Source organism: Trachurus japonicus, chromosome 11, assembly GCF_045865225.1.
Source record: "Trachurus japonicus isolate A0001 chromosome 11, Traja_1.0".
NCBI lineage: Eukaryota > Metazoa > Chordata > Actinopteri > Carangiformes > Carangidae > Trachurus > Trachurus japonicus.
The window spans coordinates 2,117,997-2,138,887 of record NC_140917.1 but is presented as its reverse complement, the minus strand read 5'-3'; the positions used below and the strand labels follow the sequence as shown (position 1 = coordinate 2,138,887).

Below are 20,891 nucleotides of genomic sequence, written 5' to 3'. Positions count from 1 at the left end.
CCTCTCACACTGAGGTGGACGGTGGGAAAAAGGAGGGAGGAGACGGACTTTGGAAGAGGAGGAGGAGGAGGAGGAGGAGGAGGAGGAGGAGCGATAGATTTATGACCCCGTGAGAAAAGAGAAGCTCCGTCCGGACTCTTCTGGTTTTAGGACCTTCGTTAATCACAGGTTAATGAGAGAGAAGAGAGAGGGAGGGACGGAGAGACAAAAAGAAGGAGAAGGAAGAAGATGAATAGTTTTTCTGATTGAGACGAATTAGTGACACAACCGGGGGAAAAAAATAACTAAACAAAACAAAGTGAAGGGGGTGAGATAAGGACGGATAAAAAGATCAAAGTGCAAAGAGGAAGAAAAACGAAAGTGAAAGAAAAGAGGAATAATAAACAAGAGAGAGAGAGAGAGAGAGAGAGAGAGAGAGAGAGAGAGAGAGAGAGAGAGAGAGAGAGAGAGAGAGAGAACAGGGAAGTGTGGGATTTCCCAGAGTTTGGAAAACACACGGATGTGAATCTGCAGCTTCATGCTCACAGACAGAGAGCATGATGGGAAAGATGTTTGGTTATTTCACTCACTGACTGAACAAAACTATTTAAATGTATGAACATGAGAAGAAAAGGAGCAGAAATAAGAATAATCTGATTTTATCTGCTCCTTTCACCGGTCGGTCGCTAATTAACAAAGAGAATATTCCAATGACTTTAGCCACTCTTCTTTACTTTACACCTGGGACGGGCATTTCAAGCAAAAGTACTATTGGATAATGGCAGGGAAATAATCGATTATTAATTCTCTCCCGGTGTAAAACTACATCAGTATTTTCCAGTATCTTCCCATCACAGTCGGCACCTTGCAGAGTTTGAGCTGCAGCTCAGTTTCACTTGTTTTCATTTGACAGAGTTTCACACAGAACTTTCTGGTGGGAAGGAAACATTTACATTTTTTCAGACGATCATCTCCTAGACTATTCAATTTTTTTTAACTGAACGACTATTCAAAAATCATTGCCCATCCCAACTTTAAACTAAAAGTAATTTACATTTTTTTCCTTTATAACATAATATCAGTGTTAAATTCTTTGGTTTCTTTGTTGAAACTGATTCATTTCACTTTATTAATGATCTCTGAGGCCTTTCTCTTAAGTTTAGCCCAAATTTAAACTTTAACTTCCTGGTGATAACGATCATGATCAATAATTAAACACCTTTTGGGAACCATGAACGTTAACACACAAGTTTTTTGTTCCGATCCATCAAGTTGAAGTTGGAGATATTTTACAAAAAAATAGAAAACTCTAAAGTCCTGGATGAGATCAGAGTTAGATTCATCCATATATTCACTTTACATCCTGAGAGAATCAATCAGAGCTGGTGGAGGAGGTGTGTGTGTGTGTGTGTGTGTGTGTGTGTGTGTGTGTGTCGTGAGAGAGAGGGGGGGATGAAGAAGAGAAACACTCAGACGATGAGGTCAGTCGATGGGAAAAGAGACAAAAAAAAAACTAAAAAGCGAGGGAATCAATGAAAGAACGGAGGAGGAGCAAAGAATGTGAAGAGTGTACACAAATACAGGGGACCCCGACGCATAACCACGGTAACCAGGCCCTTCATTTTAACCCCAGCTGTTCTCGTTACCATGGACACCTCTCAATTAGCCCCCCTCCTCTCCATCCCATCCCATCGTCCTCTCTGGTCTTTTATTGGGCCACTTGACCCGAGCCTCGGAAAAAGAAGCTGTAATTATCAGAGTCTGTCAGCGGCTGCTCGTCGCCGTGACGTCGACGTTCACATTCATCCTGGTGAAGAGGCCTCTCTCTTTATCCTGCACACACACACACACACACACACACACACACACACACACACACACACACACACACACACACACACACACACACACACACACACACACACACACACACACACACACACACTACACGTCTCTACATGACATATGACGACTCCATTCAGACGACAAAAACCTTCACCACCACTAAACTCACACCTGACAGGAAGTAAATAAACAGACTACTGAGGTGAAGTGTGAAGTGTCATCAGCTCTTATTTTGAAATATTGATCATAGTAAAAGTGATAGAAAACTTCCTGTCAGTAGAAACAGAGTAAACATGCAGCGACTGAGTGTTTTTAAACTTGTTCCCAGGCTGTTGTTCACTCTGTCACTGACTCAGCAGCTGCACAGCTGACAGGTGAGTCTGGTCTGGAGCAAAGTCTAGAAAGTCCAAGTCTATAAAAGTCTCTTGTATCTCACACTATCTCAGCTGCCGAATGTTATCAAGTTTAATTACATCAACCAGTAACTTCAGCTAGCAAACTGCACTTCACAGTAAATAATGCATTGATATTTTATTCTAATACACTGCAATGTATGTGGGCAGTATGACCGAAAATTCATATCAAGGTATAAATCGAATCCCTTCACGGTAACGGTATATATCGCGTTATAAATCTAAGTGTAAAAATGATAATGGACATGTTTCTGAATGGGTTTTGTAGTCCCTTAGCAAAAGCAATAATGTAATTTTTAGAGCATTTATTGTGCAAAAAGCAGATCTCAAAACTCAAAATTAAAACCAGCACTTTATGGTGCAAGGAACACAAATAACAATGCAATAAATGGTCAAATAAATTGCTCACACACACACGAAGAGTGTGTTTCATGGTGAGCGAGATGTGAGATCGTTTTGGAGTCTCCTTGTTCTTAGTCTGAGCCTTTTCAAATTTATCTTTACTTTTATTTAGTTGTAAACTTCACTACACAGTCTATTGCAAATTTCAATACATGTTTAACTTGTGCAGCTGAATATGTGAGAAGTAAAGGATCTTAAATATCCAGATGTTGTGTTTACATCAGTGACAGAGTATGAGGAAAATTAAAGGTAGAGACTCTGAGGTGTGTTGCTGTTTGGAAAAGATATTAAAAAAGACAACAACACACAAACTACAGTAAAAGACACAACGGTCGCCTGACGTCATGAGGCTCTGCAGGATTTTAACCAGGTGAGACCTCCACTGTCTGATGTCGTCATGGTTTTGATGGTTAAACAGCTCATCAGACGTTTCCAGATGACTTTTATCTCTCTATATTCAGATCTGAGAGTGTGTGTGTGTTTGTTTTTGTATCTGTGTGTGTGTTTGTGTGAGACTCAGGCTGTGGAGCTGCCAGAGAGTCAGAGAGTTGAGTGTGAAGCGCGGCCGAGTCGGGCCGACGGCGTGGAAGTTGATCAACGAGTGTGTTAATGAGTGGACACGGACGCGGCTGCAGGTCGGTCAGAGACTCAGGTACGTTCTGACTTAGCGGCCGCGCTATAATCCTCTTTTAACGAGCTCTGGAGGGAAACGAGTTCAAGACCGGCACAGTGTTTTCAGCAAACCTGAGGGAGGAGGAGGAGGAGGAGGAGGAGGAGGAGGAGATAAAAACCTCATTACACTAAATTAAGGTGATGATTTGAGTCCTGATACGACGCCTCCAACAAGTCAAATCATCCAACAGCCTGATGTGTTGAAGAAGTCAGACTGTTGACTGTCTGTAGATGAAATAACCGGTGGAGCAGAGCAGTGGTAACGTCCATAATATCTCTGACTGTTTATTTTAGTAAAGAAATCATCACAACAAGGACAAAGTGTTAGTTTCTCTCTGTGATGGGATAGTAATGTCTTTCTGGGATGTTTCAGAGTTGGGCTACTGTATCTGAGGTGAGTGGCTACATGCAAAAACACAAAGTTTATACTGTTTATACCGGTTTATACAGTACAGTTTATGGGTTCAGTAGTGTCATAAGGATTCCAGTCATGTACCAGAGATATCTGATTGTTTTTAGCGTTGTGGCTATCCCTAGCGCTGTCTAGCCATGGTAACTCCGGTTTGCCTGTCGCGTTTTTTGCTCCAACCAACACCGGTTAACCATCAGGAAAATGATTTGGGGTCAAAAATGGCCGGAATTCTCCTTTAACTGTCTGACTGTCTGTATTGACGACTGACGGATGTTCTCTCTCTCTTCTCTCTGCACAAACTGTGAGTGAGTTCGTTGACCCGAGGCCTCGGAGCTCTGGGCTGCAGCATCATGGATGAAAAGGCTTCCATAAAAAAATATGGACAGATCGAAGCTGGATGAAGCTCGGAGCGGAAAGTCAGACCGGGTCAGACCAGGTTAGACTGGATCAGACCGGATCAGACCAGGTTAGACCGGATCAGACTGGGTTGGATCGGGTCGGACCGGGTTGGACAAGTTATCGAGTGAATGAGGTGAAACTGGAGCGAAACGTGACGCAGAGAAAACAAGAAAACAGATGAAGCTGAAAAAAGAGACGACAGCTCTAAAGCCTCATTCACCTGGATCCACACAAACACACACACACACACACACACACACACACACACACACACACACACACACAGACACACACAGCATGTGTAAACTCTGTCCAGCTGATCTGAGCTTGAGCTGAAGACGTTGTTTCTTCCACTTCAAACACTCTAAAAATAAACCTCTGCTTCTATAATAACCTGCAGAGCCAAAGAAAAGATGGCCAACGTGTTTCAGATTCCTGCAGCGACCAGGAAAGAACAACATCACACACACACACACACACACACACACACACACACACACACACTCACTCAGATGTGACAGTGAGTAAATCACAGACTGAGACAACACTACGTTTCCCACGATGCCCTGCTGCTGCTGAAGGCGGAGCCTCCCGGTGGAGTCCCGGGATAACAGGAAGTAAACAGGAAGCAGATGACTGACACCATAAAACACACACACTGTGCTCAGATTACAAATGAATAAACACACACAACTCACAATTTCACTTAATGTGACTGATTTAACTAAATCTTATTGGCATTGACTCAGTTTTTCACCTTTTTTATTCTAATTTCAGACTTTTTAGATGCCGACTCATTTAAACTGAATCATATGAAGCTGGAGAATAATGTTACACTATAAAAACAGTTTAGTTGCATGTTTGCACCTCAGATGTTTTTGTCCTTGTAGGCAGATGTCCGTTAATAACAGAACTGAACTGAACATCTCTTCATTATTATTAATGATTTAATTGGTCCTCAGTTGTTTCAAAGCACTGGATCTAAAAATAAACTCCTCCTCCTCTGTGTTTCTCATGAATCATTAACGTAACAAAGTGTTTAGACCGACTGAAGTGACTCGAGTTCAGCTCTTAAATCACTCTGTATATGAATAAACATGCATCACACACACACACAGAGGTGGCAGCATGTGAACCTGGATCAACGTTAATCCTTCATTAAAGTGAAACAGCCATGTGAGAGTCAGATAACACAGAGCAGCTCAGTGTTCAGCAGGTTGATGCAGCAGCAGCTTCGTGTCCAGAGGACAGAGGACAGAGACAATGGAGAGGAGAGGGGGGAGTCAATTAAAACCAAACATGTGTAAACAAAATAACTTCCCACAGAAAGACGCTGAGGAAACAGAAGAAGGAGGTTTTTAGAGAGGAGACAAACGCTCCAGTCAGCAGCAGCAGGTTGAAGAGACACGAGGTCAATAACAGTTTTCTCTCTGCAGCAGCAGAATCAGAATCAGGCTGATGACTGAACGACAGGCGCTGACGATGACGATGAGTTTAACTTGTTGAATATTTCACTTTCTCTCTGAGAAGCTGCAGCCTGAGGCCCAGAGAGCTCAGCTTTCACTTTCTCTCTCTGACTCTGGTGCAATAATAATAAAAAAAACTAAAACTTTACACTTTATCTATGGGTGATTCTTCAATTGCAGGGCCTCTTTGACCTGAAGAAAAATCTTTAAACTGTGTTTCATCTATTTCTGGAACAAAGATGTCAGCATAACTTTGATTCATTGATCGTGATGACAATTTTTACTTAAGTTAGTTCAGTTTTAGACTCACTAGCATAATTCTAGCAAACAATGTGCACTGAATATGTGTAAATAAAGTGAAACTTCCTATTCCTGAATGATATTTAACTATTAAAAAAACGTTCTATTGCCTAAATATAAACCAAATTAATAAAAAAAAATATGTTTTTTCAAGTTATTATGTGGCAATGCAACATGAAGTTATAATGAATTTAAGTTTTTTTTTTTATTACTTTACTATGGGGAAGATGCTCAAAAGTGCTGGTCAGGAACAAACTCTAAACTTAGACATTCTGTCATATTTGGATTTTGACATGCCAGAAAAAGACAAATGTCATAATTGAGACATAATTCTTTTCTTTTTTTTCTGAACTTTTACAAAATGGACCCAACAAATATCTCTTTCTTTTGGAAAATTCACCCTGAGGACAGACAAAATGTCCTCATTGAAGAATCCTCCATAAACCACACTTTTCTCTTCTCAAAGTGCTTTCAAGTAAAATGAAACCAGGTAAGAGAAGAGAAGAGAAGAGAAGAGAAGAGAAGAGAAGAGAAGAGAAGAGAAGAGAAGAGAAGAGAAGAGAAGAGAAGAGAAGAGAAGAGAAGAGAAGAGAAGAGAAGAGAGGAGAGGAGAGGAGAGGAGAGGAGAGGAGAGGAGAGGAGAGGAGAGGAGAGGAGAGGAGAGGAGAAGAGAAGAGAAGAGAAGAGAAGAGAAGAGAAGAGAAGAGAAGAGAAGAGAAGAGAGGAGAAGAGAAGGAAACTCAGAGTTGTAGGGAAACAGGAAAGAGAAGCTTCATGTGTCTTTGCTTTCTGCCTCTGTCTCCAGCTTTTATCTTTGTCCTCCTGCTCCTCCTCTCCCTGTCCTGTCGTTCCCTCGCCTACACAACACAACACACACACACACACACACACACACACACACACACACTCTCACGCTGTAATTACATGCACACCAACGCTGTGTGTGCTGTGTGTGATTACAGGTCTGTCAGAGCTGTGGTTGCATGTGTAGGACCGAGCTGATGAAGTGTTAACACAACTACCACCGTCTTTACACACTAAAATAAAACACTAATCACCAGCAGTGTGTGTCCTATAGGGGGCGCTGCAGCCCCACCTGCAGCACGGAGAAGAGGACAGCAGCTTATTATGGTCTGGAGGAGCCGGAGAGGCGACGGGAGGCCACACCCGACCGGCTCCACGCTGATAAACACAGCAGACGCCTTATCACGCTGCACACATCTGGACCACTGCTACTGGAAACTCTGTGTGTGTGTGTGTGTATATGTGTGTGTGTAGATGTGTGTGTAGATGTGTGTGTGTGTGTTTACTGTATGTGTGTGTGACCCAGAAGTCAGAGAGGTCGTCCATGAACCGCCACAAAACTGAGATGTCGATAAAGATTCCCGCTGTTGAACTGAGTCGCTGCATCACAGTTATTAAGGTTATCACAGAGAAGGAGGCGGCGCTACGGACTGGACTTTTATTTTGTGTTTGTATGTTGTACTTTCTGTGTTTTTGGGTCTTTTATACAGATGGAGAAGTTTTATATGAGATATTATTGTGGAAAAGTGAATTATCTTGGATTAAGGTTTGGTGTTATTAAGTATTTTATTGTGGTTTAGCTGCATGTTGTTTAACATCTTAACGCTGATTTCTGGTCTTTTATATTTGCTTTGATGTGCAGAAATGTTTTTAACTATTCCTCAGGTTAAGTTTGTTGTAGAACTGGACCTTTCACAATAAAGTTTAATAAATTAGGCAAGGCAAGGCAATTTTATTTGTATAGCCCATTTTTACCACCAGTTTGTCTCAAAGGGCTTTACATGGCATCATAACAACATCCTCTGTCCTTAGACCCTCACATCCACTGAGGAAAAACTCCATAGAAAACCCTTTTAACAGGGAAAACCAGGAGAAAGCTCAGGGTGAGCAACAGAGGAGGGATCATCACCCAGGACGGACAGACAGGACAGAGATGTTGTTACAGACAAGAAAACAGTTTACAGTTTATGTCACAGAATGTGCAAAATATGGAAAATTAGCTTCAGAGTTGTTTTGAACGAGGGTTAAAGGGCTGATGGAAAGTAAAAAAAAGAGCATCTTTTTGGTTTATAAATGAATGAACTGCAGCTGTTTTCTAATGATAAAAGATGTTTTCTCTAAGTCATTTCCCTCTGTCCTCTCTGACTGGATGAACGTTGTGCTGCTCAGGTGTGAACTCATTCACCTGTGGAGCTGCTGCTCTGACTCCGCCCCCCTCTGCTCTGACTCCGCCCCCTCTGCTCTGACTCCGCCCCCCTCTGCTTAAAGCTGCAGACAAACAAACCAACTCCAGACGTTTATGTAACGTGATGACCTGAAGCTGCAGCTCAGACTCAGACCGGGGGCTCTCCGGCTGCTGGTGGCGGAACAACAACAATAACAACAACAACAATGTAAAGCTCCAGTCACAACTGATTAACAAACCTTAAGTCTTAAGGTGGAACGACGGATTTAAGAAGCACTGATCTTCATCTCACTTTTTTCCCGTGCACCACTGTTGTGTGGATGCTGATTGTAGATTGCTGTATTCATTATTGTTTTTTATTCTATCTTCTATTCATTATGGATGTGCCGACTGGAGAAATGAATTCACTTTGGGATGAATAAAGCATTCTGACTCTGACTCTAGGGGTGGGAGAAAAAATCGATTCACATAAATATCGCGATATTTATTTGGACGATTTTTAAATCGATTTTTTTTTTTTCAAAAATCAATTTTTAGTAGTACAGCCTTTTTTACATCCAGAGAGTCCAGGTTTTGAAAAGGGTTTAAGTTCACTTTATAATTGAGTATGTTAATTTATAGGCTCCTACAGTATTTGTGTGCAGATAAATGTTAAAAATGCTAAAGACTAAAAATCTAGAGAATCGGCAATATCGTAGAATCGCAATTTAAATCGAATCGCCATCCAAAAAATCGTAGAAGAATCGAATCGGGAGAAAAGCGCATCGTCCCAGCCCTATCTGACTCTGATTTAAAAGCGGTTTAAAGCTCTGAAGTCTCAGGTTTTCATCACAAGATCTTTTGCTGATAAAATCTGAATTTTAAAAACTTTTAAAACATGTGCAACCTGATCAATTAATAATCAATGAAACAGCATAAAAGAGACTTTGATGACTTGCACTCACTCACACAGACACACAGACGGTGTCAGATGGTGTGGTGAGTTGTTCCTGCAGCTTCACCTCCAGCGTCTGCTGAAGCCATCAGCAGTCATGGAGACATTCAAGTCCAGATAAAATAAAATAAAATATGTGCTGAGCAGCGGTCGGAGCTCTGCAGTGTGTCTGTGTGTGTGTGTGTGTGTGTGTGTGTGTGTGTGTGTGTGTGTGTGTGTGTGTGTGTGTGTTCAGGCCTTTTTAGGACCTTTAGTGGGTTTGTAAAGCTGTGGATTCAGAGCGACGCTGAGAGACACTCGACTCGTTGACGTCTCTGGTGAAGTATGTAGTGAGTCAGTGTGAGGTTCAGACAGAGAACCAGGTGGAGAAAGGTGTGTGTGTGTGTGTGTGTGTGTGTGTGTGAAGGCCATCCATCCATCCATCAGTCACATTCCATCTCATTGCTCCTCTATGAGCTGTGACATGTTGGTGAAACAGTGAAATGTGAAGCCTTCAGGTCACAGATCAATCATTTATCATTGATCTGTTGATTATTGTCCATATTGATTATTTCCCATAGACAAAGGCGATGACGTCCTCAGTTAATCATCATGTGAGACAAAAGGAAAACATCAGAGGATATATAATAAACTCACACACATTATAATATTATATATGATTTACTTTATTGATTATTATTATTATTATTTATTGATTAAGTTATTTATATTCTACTTTTTTTGCAGTTTTTCCTTATTTGCTCTTTGTCACTTTGCTGCTGTGACTCAGCAAAATGTCTGATGAACGTGAAAAGCTGCAAACTGCTCATTATTTACATTAGATTATCAATAGTTACTGATTAATTAATTCTCTGATAAGTCATCTGATCGTATGAATTATATGTTACATCTCGTTTACAGAGAAGTCAAAGATCTTCAGTTGCACAGCTGAGATCTGGTATTCGAGGTCGGTCGATTTAAGAATATTCCTGAGGGGAACAGAATATGTGAAATGTGTGAGTTAGATGAAGTAGAGAGTGAGTCTCATTTCCTTTTATATTGCACGATGTATGATGATCTGACAGAGGTTTTATTACATGAAATCTGTGGACAAAACCCTAAAAAATTTTGGTGCTGTGATGAGCAGAAGTTGGAGTGGTTGTTCAATTTCAGTCAGTGTGTTTAAAACTGCTGGTTTTATTTCTCACGCCTGGAAAAGAAGACAGTTTTTGATGATTTCTCCTGAACCTTGGTGTGGTTTTACTTTTCATTTTCTTTGCTTTCTTTTTTTTCAGATAAAGGTTTTGAACCCCTGTTTATTTCTATGAGCTGGTTGAGAATGAATGAATGAATGAATGAATCGCTTTTATTATTGTGTCATGCATAGCCTACATCAGTTATTGGTTTCTTCATTTCTTCACACAGAGCTGCACGTGACTGAGGAATATTTTTATCCCTAAATATCAGTATCGGTTGTGTACATGTTGTGTACATGTGTGTGTGTGTGTGTGTGTCTGTGTGGTTGTGTAACGGCGCTGGTTTATTGTGAAGGATTTGCTCTCAGCAGGGTCACACACACACACACACACACAGCGCTGGATTAAAACGTCAGTGCAGAGAAGTCGAGGCTAAGTGACCCAAATTAACTGCTCGCTCACACACACACACACACACACACACACACACACACCCCTTCTCACACACACCACTTCATCTACCTGCTGCACACACACACACACAGACACACACACATGCTCGTCAACCAGCTGCCCCCCCCCCCCCCCTCCTCCTGTCTGATCCAAACAAGCTGATCACTTTACACACTTTGTACCAACCTGATGTCAGACGCACACATCCCCTCCCTACACACACACACACACACACATGTTCTCAAGGTAAAAACACAGAGAAGGAGTTCTTTCTTTCTTTCTTTCTTTCTTTCTTTCTTTCTTTCTTTCTTTCTTTCTTTCTTTCTTTCTAATCCTTCACTCCAAGTTAATCCAATTCAAAAACAACTTTATGTCGACAAAAGACAAACTCATGACGACAATGGAGTTAATGTTAAAGTCAAAAACCGCTCATATGACTGGATTATGATGAAGAGAGCCACACACACACACACACACACACACACACACACACACACACACACACACACACACACACACACGGCACAGCTTAATGTTTCCACCCAGACAAAGGGCCTCCTGTGTGTGTGTGTGTGTGTGTGTGTGTGTGTGGTTTGGTCCACATCTCCTCCTCTTTGCTCCAGGTTGGACTCGAACGCCTCCTGCTCCTGCCAGGCAGCGTTAACCACTGAACCACTTGGCCGCCCTGAGTTTACACACATAGGGCCTACACACACAAACACACACACACACACACACACTCCTACAACACACACACACACAGGTCGGAGCGGCTCGGCTTAGAGCGAAGGAATTCAACCAAAATAGAAACAAAAGAGGAAACAGAAACGACCAAAATATGTTTGAACTTCCTCTGACGCCTAAAAAAAAACAAAAAAAAAAACCCATCATCACCAACGTGGGTGGTGGTGTCACGGCAACAGAAACACGCACACACACACACACACACACACGGCTGAGTCACAGACACACCACAGTGATCAGTCTGATTGTGTCCCGGCAACAATCGCTGTTGTTTGATTGATCGGACGTTATCGAGTTCCCAATGGAAACAGATAAAAGTCAGAATGGAGCTCAGGTCTAATCAGATGGTTCCTGTAATTATAGGCTACTCTCTGTGTGATTAACAACCGTGATACAGACAAACATGGAAATGGGATTTAAAGGTAGAGTATGGAGTTTTGTTCGTTGCAGTTTGTAAATAAAACATTGAAACTGGGCCGTTGTGGTGAGCTGGGAAGACAATCGGTGCACTGCAAAAACTCTAAATCTTTCCAAGAATATTTGTCTTATTTCTTGTCAAAATGTCTAATTTCTAGGCAAAACTAAACTCTTTTCACTTAAATTTAGACTCATCACCTAAAAATGAAATTGTTTTTAGATAGGCCTAATTTTCATTTGTTTCAAACATATTTTCACTTGAAATAAGTAGAAAAATCTGCCAGTGAAAGCAAGATTTCTGTGCTTGTAATAAGAAAGAAAAACTTAGCCCCACTATCAGATTTTTTAAAACTTATTTCAAGTGAAAATCTGCTTGAAAGAAGTAAAAAGTGTTTAAAAACAAGCTGCTTTTAATGTGATGTGTCTTATTTTACATATAATGAGATTTGTTTTGACTAGAAATTACATTTTGAGTTTTTGCAGTGTGTTAGTGGCAGATGCTAACCGCTACCGCTTAGCCGAAGTTAGCATCGAGCTAGCTCCCCACAACAGTCCTCATATTGTTACCAGTCGAGGCTTTAGTTGGGGAATCGGTCCGCGGTTCCAGAGCTTCACTCAGACTGTGTTTCTTTTTCTTTGCGGTCCTGATGCTGCTGCTGAGAGAGAGAGACGTGCTAGCTGCTAGCACTCGTTAGCATCAGAGACAGCTAGTGCGGCTAGCAGCCCTGAGCTACTACTCTGCTGCACGTAGCTTCACCTGAGCTCCGTCATTGGAGCCCATTAAGACGGATTTCATTTGTATAAGCTAGTGTTTATTTTTGGGCACAAAACTCCACAAAACTTAATTGTCTTTTTTTTTTTTTTTTGACGTATAAAAGGAAAAAGATGAATGAGATTCGTGTGTTTGCAGAGTCGTTAATAACTTTTACTGCTTCCTTCTGACAAAACCACAGACTGGAGGTGAGTAAATAGTATACGAAGTGTGAATAAATATTTTGTCGTCCATTATTATTAGGCTATTAATCTGTGAGCAAACATTTATAAAAGAAGTTCCAGGAGCCGGAGGTTTAATTCAGTTTGTACTGAGATGAAGCAGCTTGTGAGAACTTTGGTCCTCGGCTGAGGAAAGATCATGAGATCGATGCCCGGGCCGCTGCGGCACAGAGGACACTGACACACAAACACAGATAAAAAAGAAGTGAAACACACACACACAGATAAACAAGCCTTTACATGTTGCAGCGTGTGAGGCAGCAGCTCAGGTCACGTGACCTTGGCCACAGGTAGAGAGACAGATAAGAATAGGAGCTGTCAGATACTCCACCTTAAACAAATGGAGAGACCGAGCTCCTCGGGTATGAACGCACACACACACACACACACACACACACACCCTCTGCTGCACAGCGATCACTCAGACCATCTGACAGTCGACACACAAGTTCAAGACAAGTCTCAGTGTCTCACTGAGGTGGAGTGTGTGGACGAGGAGGTGTGGGAGGACACAGAGAGGGACGATGTCTGAGTCAGAGCTGTGCAAATTCTCATTAATTATACTGCAAAAACTCAATATCTTACCAAGAATATTTGTCTTATTTGTAGTCAAAATGTCATTTCTAGTCAAAGCCAAAGTCAAAACAAATCTCATTCTACATAAAATCAGACTCATCACATTAAAAGCAGCTTGTTTTTAGACACTTTTTACTTCTTTCAAGCAGATTTTCACTTGAAATAAGTAGAAAAATCTGATAGTGGAGCAAGTTTTTCTTCTTATTACAAGCACAAAAAACTTACTTTCCCTGGCAGATTTTTCTACTTATTTCAAGTGAAAATTAGTTTGAAACAAGTGGAAATGATCTAAAAACAAGTTCATTGTTGGTGATGAGTCTTATTTTAAGTGGAAAGAGATTAGTTTTGACTAGAAATGAGACATTTTGACAAGAAATAAGACAAATATTCTTGGAAAGATTTAGAGTTTTTGCAGTGTAGTAGTAGTATTAGAAGTGTGTTGGTAGAAGAAGATAAATAAGAAAAAGAAGAAAGAAATATAATAAAATCAGTAGGCTGAGTGAAAAGTGAAACTCAACACTAGATGACTGAATATGTGAATGAAAACATCTGGATTTCATCTGCTGCAGGAAGCCAACAGCTGGAACTAAAAGACTAATAGGTCAAACCATTTACATGATCTGTCTGGTCTCAGTTCAAACTGTTTAATCCTAAAAACAACTCGACATCAAACTCATCAAACAGCATCAGTCTGATCCAGAGGAGTTGGTTTTTTATGCTCACATCAACATCACTTTATTATAGTTGTATAGTTGTAGTTCTAGTTTGAATCCTGCAGCTGGTTTCATCCACATGGATCAATGACTCACACCGTGTGATGATGATGAGTGACTTTAAACTGTTTAACTCCACGGTCATTTAAAGGGTTAAAGCAGATTGGAGGTGATGGTAACGCAGCCTGACATGTGGAGCTGTAAAGCCTCACACACAGCAGCTGTTCAGACTGAGGGGGGGTAGTGAGGGGGTGTGGGGGGGGGGGGGCATCAGTACTGTGCCACATAATATCACCGAGACACAAGTAGCAGCAGGTGTGAGAAACTCCACGATCCATTTACATTTGAATGCAGCACTGACACACACCTGTCTGCACTCAGTCACATTAAACTCTTCACTTTAATTTATCCTGCAGCTTTATGTGCACGGAGACCCCCCCAAACAATTAGCTGCATGCTAACTAATTAGCGTGGACCCCTTTTTAAAAAGCTGCAGAGAGCCCAACACAGGAAACTGGCTTTGTCTTTTCAAAATAAAACAAAAGTGTTTGAACATGTACATTTGGAGCTGAAACAAGAAGCTGATGCAACTCAGTATAAACACAAAGTTTATTTATAGGCCGCTGATTATAACTTTAAGATCTGAGCTGGCTTGAAATCACATGTCGCTCTGTTACACTGTTGTTTTAAATGTGTCCAGGAAGAAGAAACTGCAACAACACTGATGCAAACTGATGTAAATAATAGAACAAGCTACAGAATAATGAATCACCGCTGCTCTTACAAGGAAAATATAATGAAAAAATATGAGTGCAATCTTGTTTTCTGCAGGTAAAGAGTTTCCAGACTTCATCTTTGTGCATCGTGACGTCCATATGTAATAAATCAATATCTGCTTTTATTTGACTAAACTGAACCAAGTGCAGCTCCACAGGGAACAAGATGAAACTCATTTTCTACATCAGACAAACAGCACATGAGACAAATCTGCTCCGACCGGCCACTTTCTACCATAAAAGGTAAAAAACACACCAGATCTCTGCTGTTTTAGTTTTGTTCAATAATAATAATAATAATAATATCAATAACTGTTGTAAGAATCCAACACAACCTGGTTCTTTGTGTCGTCACTTTAACACGTTCAACTGATCTGAGGAAGTATCTAACACCCGGTCCGGTTTAGTTGACGCTATCTCTTGTGAAGCGTCCTGACACGTCACCTGACACTTGAACGCACCTTCCTGCTGTCGTCCACACACACTCACACACTCTAACACTAACACACACACACGCCTGACTTGTTGCCTGGCGTCCGTCTGGCAAGACAAGAAGCTGAGAGACAACGACGTCCGGCGCCGTGACGCCTGCACGACCATGAAGCACCAACACAATGAACCTGTGGAGCTAATGAAGCAGCAGCAGGGTGTTGGTCCGTGTGTTCAGGGTGTGTGTGTGTTTGGATCATTTAACATCTTCACTCGATTCAGAAACCTCCACTTTTTATTTTCACGTAGCTCAGTTTGATTTCTATTGATTTTCCAGAGCTGGATGTGTTTTCTGTTGCAGCTGTTCTTGTTAAAACCTCTGCTATGTGAAATACATCAACAACACTCACTGCTGTAACTGGGTTTTACACCTTTTACATCAACACTTTGAGATAAATGATGAAGATATTCTGATTTATAACGTTTCTGTTTATGGGTCAGAGACACATAAAGGTTAGCAAGACGAGCAATTCAAAAATATCTTTAAAGAAAATGGTTTTTAAAAGCATCAGATTTGTTCCAATGTACAATTTGTTGTACTGGATTATGTCATTTGAAATTAGATTGGAACCATTTTTTAACAATGGTAAGACTGAATGCCTCTGAAAATGTCAGATGGTGTAACCACAAACACCTACAGTGGAGGTTTCGTCTGAAAACATTAATTTGAAATAGATTTTTTTTGCTGTGTTTCTACGTATATTTACATTTTAATGCATTTTGGCAGCACAGAGCAGGACCGATCCTAAAAACACCTCTTCTCTTCTAGACAATTTGACAAATGATGTCAACTTTGTCAAGAAACATGGTGTTGCATTGCAAAAGTGAATTATACTGTATTTATTCCACATTTGAGTCCACATTTATAGTCACAGTTTTATGAAAGAATACCGGTTTGCATCACGTCATTAACCCTTTACTTCAGCCTGGTAACACACATCATCAGCAGCAGCAGCGACGCTCGTCCTTCTACTGACCCACATCTCATCTCATCTGCACGGCATGCAGCAGCCGAGCAGGTTAACACACACACACACACACACACACACACACACACACACACACACACACACATGCACGCACTGCAGGTGAAGCTGAACTTGAATCAGCCATGAAAACCACTGATGAGCTCATCTACACGTGCTCCGTGTCATCACACACACACACACACACACACACACACAGGTAAACAGCTGATAAGACACCGCTCTGCTCTCCATTACATCGCCATAACAACCATGAATGATGATGGCCTGCTGGCCTCCATAAAAACACACAGAGCGAGCTGAACCAACCTCTTTTCTCCTCCAGGTCCTGAAGGAACTGTCTGTACGAAGCCGTGGAGCTCATCCCTCTCTCATAGAGGACGGAGAGAGAGAAAGAGTAAGAGAAAAAGACGAGCAGAGGAGGAGGAGGAGGTGGAGGAGAAGTAAATAAAGACGGGAATTGTATAAAAGTGAAGTGGAAGTGGTGAGAAACGTAGAGAGAAAGAGAGGGAGAGAGGGAGGGAGAAAACAAACAGAAGAGAGAGACTGAGTAAAGAAGGAAGGGAGCGAGAGAACAGAGAGAAAGAGAGAAAGAGAGGGGGAGTTAGAGTGAGCGGCCTCAGGATCGCAGCCGTCCTCCTCCCAGCAGATAATCCCTCATCTCTCACTTCTCCTTCTTCTTTTTCTTCTATTTGTCGCCGTTTTCTAGCCGAGTGTGTGTCGTCGCCGCCGGTTACAGGAGCTCGAGCCGAGTGCGGTGTGTGTGTGACTGAGTGTGTGTGACTGAGTGTGTGTGTGTGTGTGTGTTCGCTCTAAGCCGGATAGAGGAACTGGACTTTGACCACAAGGCGGGTGATGTCACTTCCAGAGCCAGAAACATGTGTTTCACTGGTGTCTACGTCCAATGTGTGTGTGTGTGTGTGTGTGTGTGTGTGTGTGCGTTAGTGTGTGTGTGTGTGTGTGTATGTGTGTTAGTGTGTGTGTTTAAGAATGAAAAAGAAGGAGGCGTGTTTTCATTACTCAGCTGTCCGTTTTCTTGCGTGAATGTTTGACTGTCGCATTTGTCATTCAACCTGCTGCGTGTGTGTGTGTATGTGTGTGTGTGTGACTTTCAGCTGCCGACTGGATCAACATACTGCAGCAGATTACACACACATACACACACACACACACACTTTCCTCTACTTTTATAACTTCTCAGACCCCTCTATGTCTCTCTCTCTTTAAAACATTAAACGTTACGTAGAGAGTGTGACTGATCTCCTGTACGTTCAGTTCATGTATTTATACAGCGTGTGTTTAAAAACTCCAGTCGACCACAACTCTGACAACGTGTGTTCGTCACTGTGGGTTAAAGTAAAGTAAAGTATGAATGGAAGAAGAAAGAGGAAGTGAGTTTTCAAGTTAAAAGTCTGAAATTCGCAAGAAAAACTCAAATTTATGAGATAAAACGCACAAATTCATGAAAAAAAATCTAATTTACGAGGAAAAACTTGAAGATTTGTGGCAGGTTTTTTTTCCGATTAAGGAAGGAAACGTGTCGACACCACAGGGATGGACAGGTGTGGCTTGTTTCTATGGTGACAGATCGTATCAAACTTTAATTTTAGCTACTTGACATTAATGAGGAGGAAACGTTATCTCGGCTCAGGATCAACACATCGTTACAGAGCCTGTGATCTTACAGCTCTGTGAAGTGTTGGAACGTTTTATTCCTTTGGTATTTAAAAAAAAAAAGGGAGTTTAGGCCGATTTCATGTAAATTTAGGACTTTGAACTTGAAAATTCAGGGTTTTAAACTTAAATGATCTTAACATCTAAGTTTCTATGTCAGAAAATGAAATAAACGTTTTAAAAAACCACTTAAATGTCAGAGGGGCTGTCTGAAACGCAGCCGATTCTCACACTTTAAAACTTTCCCTGGAAGATCAATAATCAAAATCAGCTGGTGATAAACCCTCAATCAATAAGCTGATCAGTTATTGATCTGATCATCTGTCTTTCTCTTTTTGTTTTCTACTTAAGTCTCACTCATAAAGGTTTTATTTCTCCTTAGCTGAGGGAGTGAATGTTAAGGTCGGTGAAGGTCGTTCCTCTGAGGGGAACTTCCCCTTTAATTTGGTTGCTAAGGTGTTTTGTGCCCTTAACACTTAAAACTGACTTTAAGGGAATCCTAAAGATAAAAAAAACAAAAGAAACACCTTAAATATTTAAGTGAATGTTTCAAATCAGAACTGGTCTGTGCAACTAAAACTCTTAAGACTTTTAAGGAGAAAATCTGAACTTTTAAAAGGTGTTTTGTGTTTTGTGCGACTGCATGGGTGCAACAACACAACACACAGCCGCCTGATGAGGTCTGGTGCCATGGCAACCAGCAGGTTTACTCCAAATACCTCTGAAGGCTTCATGCACTTCAGGGCCACTCGTAAAAAAAAATAAAAAGCATTAAGTGGGAGAAAGTGAAGAGCTCTGAACGTCCCCGTCCTCCTGCTGTAATAATAATAACGTGTAACGGGGGCAGACTAATTACTGGAGGTCACATCAGGCCACAGAGGAGGAAAAGAAAAGAAAAGAGAGAGATTTTAATCAGCGTCGACCAGGATCCTCGTCGCCGTTCAACATGAAACAGACACGACAGCGACAGGAAATCAACTTGACACTGAACCAACAGCTGCAGACGGAGAGGATCAAACACACACAACCACTGCTGCTATGACACCTAATGTGTTTACACTGAGGGCACAGATTAAATAATGAATCAAACACATTATTTACCTCCGCAGATTGAAGAAGAGCTCGTATTTCTGATTAAATAAGTTGTTAAACGCGTCGTTTAGAGTCAAAGCCTGAACTGAATGGACAAAGAATAGTCATATTGTGTAGTTTCAGCTGATTTTACCTGAGAGCAGTTTGGGATTTGTAAGATAACACAGAACTAATACAACTCTGAGTCGTCCGTGTCTTCATGTGGTTGTTAAATACGACAGATTTATCGACAGGAAGTGGGTTTTCAGAGTAAAAGTTCAGGATAACCAACAGGATTAGATCAACTCTAGAACTTTATACAAAACAACTGTATAACCTTTTATAAATCGACTAAAATTCAATCATATATTTGCAAAAAATGCAACTATGTTGAGAAGATGAAAGTGGAGCCACATGAAACACAATCTTTGTTTATTTGATTTGCTAATAAAGTTGAAGTTTTGTTCATTTAATCAGTGTTACGTATTAATTCACTTTAATTCACTGATGATCTGAGAGCTGCAGGAATAAAACTCTGATCTCATCAATTACGAGACTTTAAAGCAGAAGTCAGCGATCCGGTGGTTTTGTCTAACTTCCTGTCAGCAGATGGAGTTAGCAGTCCCGCCCTCATCCCTACGTCACCACATTCAGGCGCATCCCTTGGCTGCACACACAGAGAGGACTGCCCCTTTATGCCGTTCTCTCTCCTCATTGGATAAAGGTTGTAGGATACAAGGAAAGTTTTCTCCTGGGCTCAGAGCAGAGCAGAGTGACTGACAGACCCGTGTTTCAGACCAAACACTCTATAGAAGTGATTGCTGTGGGAAGATACAACTATTTAAGACTTAGATTAACACAAACATTCACCTGACTTCTGCTTTAAAGGTGACCCCATTTGAATTCCAGGTGACCCCACGTGGGGTCACGACCCCAAGGTTGAACAACACTGCAGTAGATGATCTGATAACGACCTGACCCACAAAGTTCAGGGGCGACAGCAGCTACCGGCTTTGTTTACATACACACACACACACACACACACACAAGTTACACTGGTGGAGAAAAACACACCACATGGGATTTGACCTCACACTCACACACACACACACACACACACACACACACACCTCAGTAATCCACACAAAGCAGCGGTGAGTTCAAAGCCGACCTTCTGTCCAACCTTAAGAAATCCTGACAGAAAATGTTCAAAAAAAGCTGCTCAGCGATCCTGAACGCACCCTGGGACTCAACTCTTTCACACGACCTCATCAACACACACACACACACACACCTGACACACACATACACACACACACACACACACAGAAACATGTATTCACACACACCGGAGGAGAAGGAGGAGGAAGAGGCCGTAGTCATGGTGGCCGTGTTGGTGGTGGTGGTGTGACTGGTTACCATAGCGACAGAACAGCAGCCAGTCGCTGGGGTGTTTTTCCACCTTTTCACATTCGCTCCTTGAGGATTAAATAAAAAAGGCCCCCGGGGCCCCGACACACACACACACACACACACACACACACACACACACCTCGGCGGGGAAAACACGACAGCAGCTACAAACAGAACGACAGAGAAGCTGAAAAGATTTTTACCTTTGTAGAAAAACGTCGTCGTGGTCAGGAACAGGAACGACATGGAGGAGAGAGGAGAAGAAGAAGAAACATCTGGTTAGATTTTAGATTTTAAAAAATAAGAATAAAATCAGTCTGAACATCCACACACATCTGCACAGAGACGTTCAGGAACTAATTAATTAACAACGACAGACA

At 41.5% G+C, this 20,891-nt stretch overlaps 1 protein-coding gene across 17 annotated transcripts in view; it reads right to left on the bottom strand.

Moving 5' to 3' along the window:
- LOC146977887 (microtubule-actin cross-linking factor 1-like) overlaps nt 1-20,891 on the bottom strand; it is a 356,186-nt gene that overhangs the window by 252,740 nt on the left and 82,555 nt on the right. For 2 of the 17 annotated variants that reach the window (XM_085790662.1, XM_085790667.1), the window contains exon 1: nt 16,663-16,754. The exons of the other annotated variants lie outside the window; for them this stretch is intronic. In XM_085790662.1, coding sequence (XP_085646788.1) covers nt 16,663-16,717 — 55 coding nt within the window. In that variant the 5' untranslated portion in view covers nt 16,718-16,754. Of the gene's footprint in view, nt 1-16,662; nt 16,755-20,891 lie in introns of those variants that run through there. 17 annotated transcript variants of the gene reach the window in all.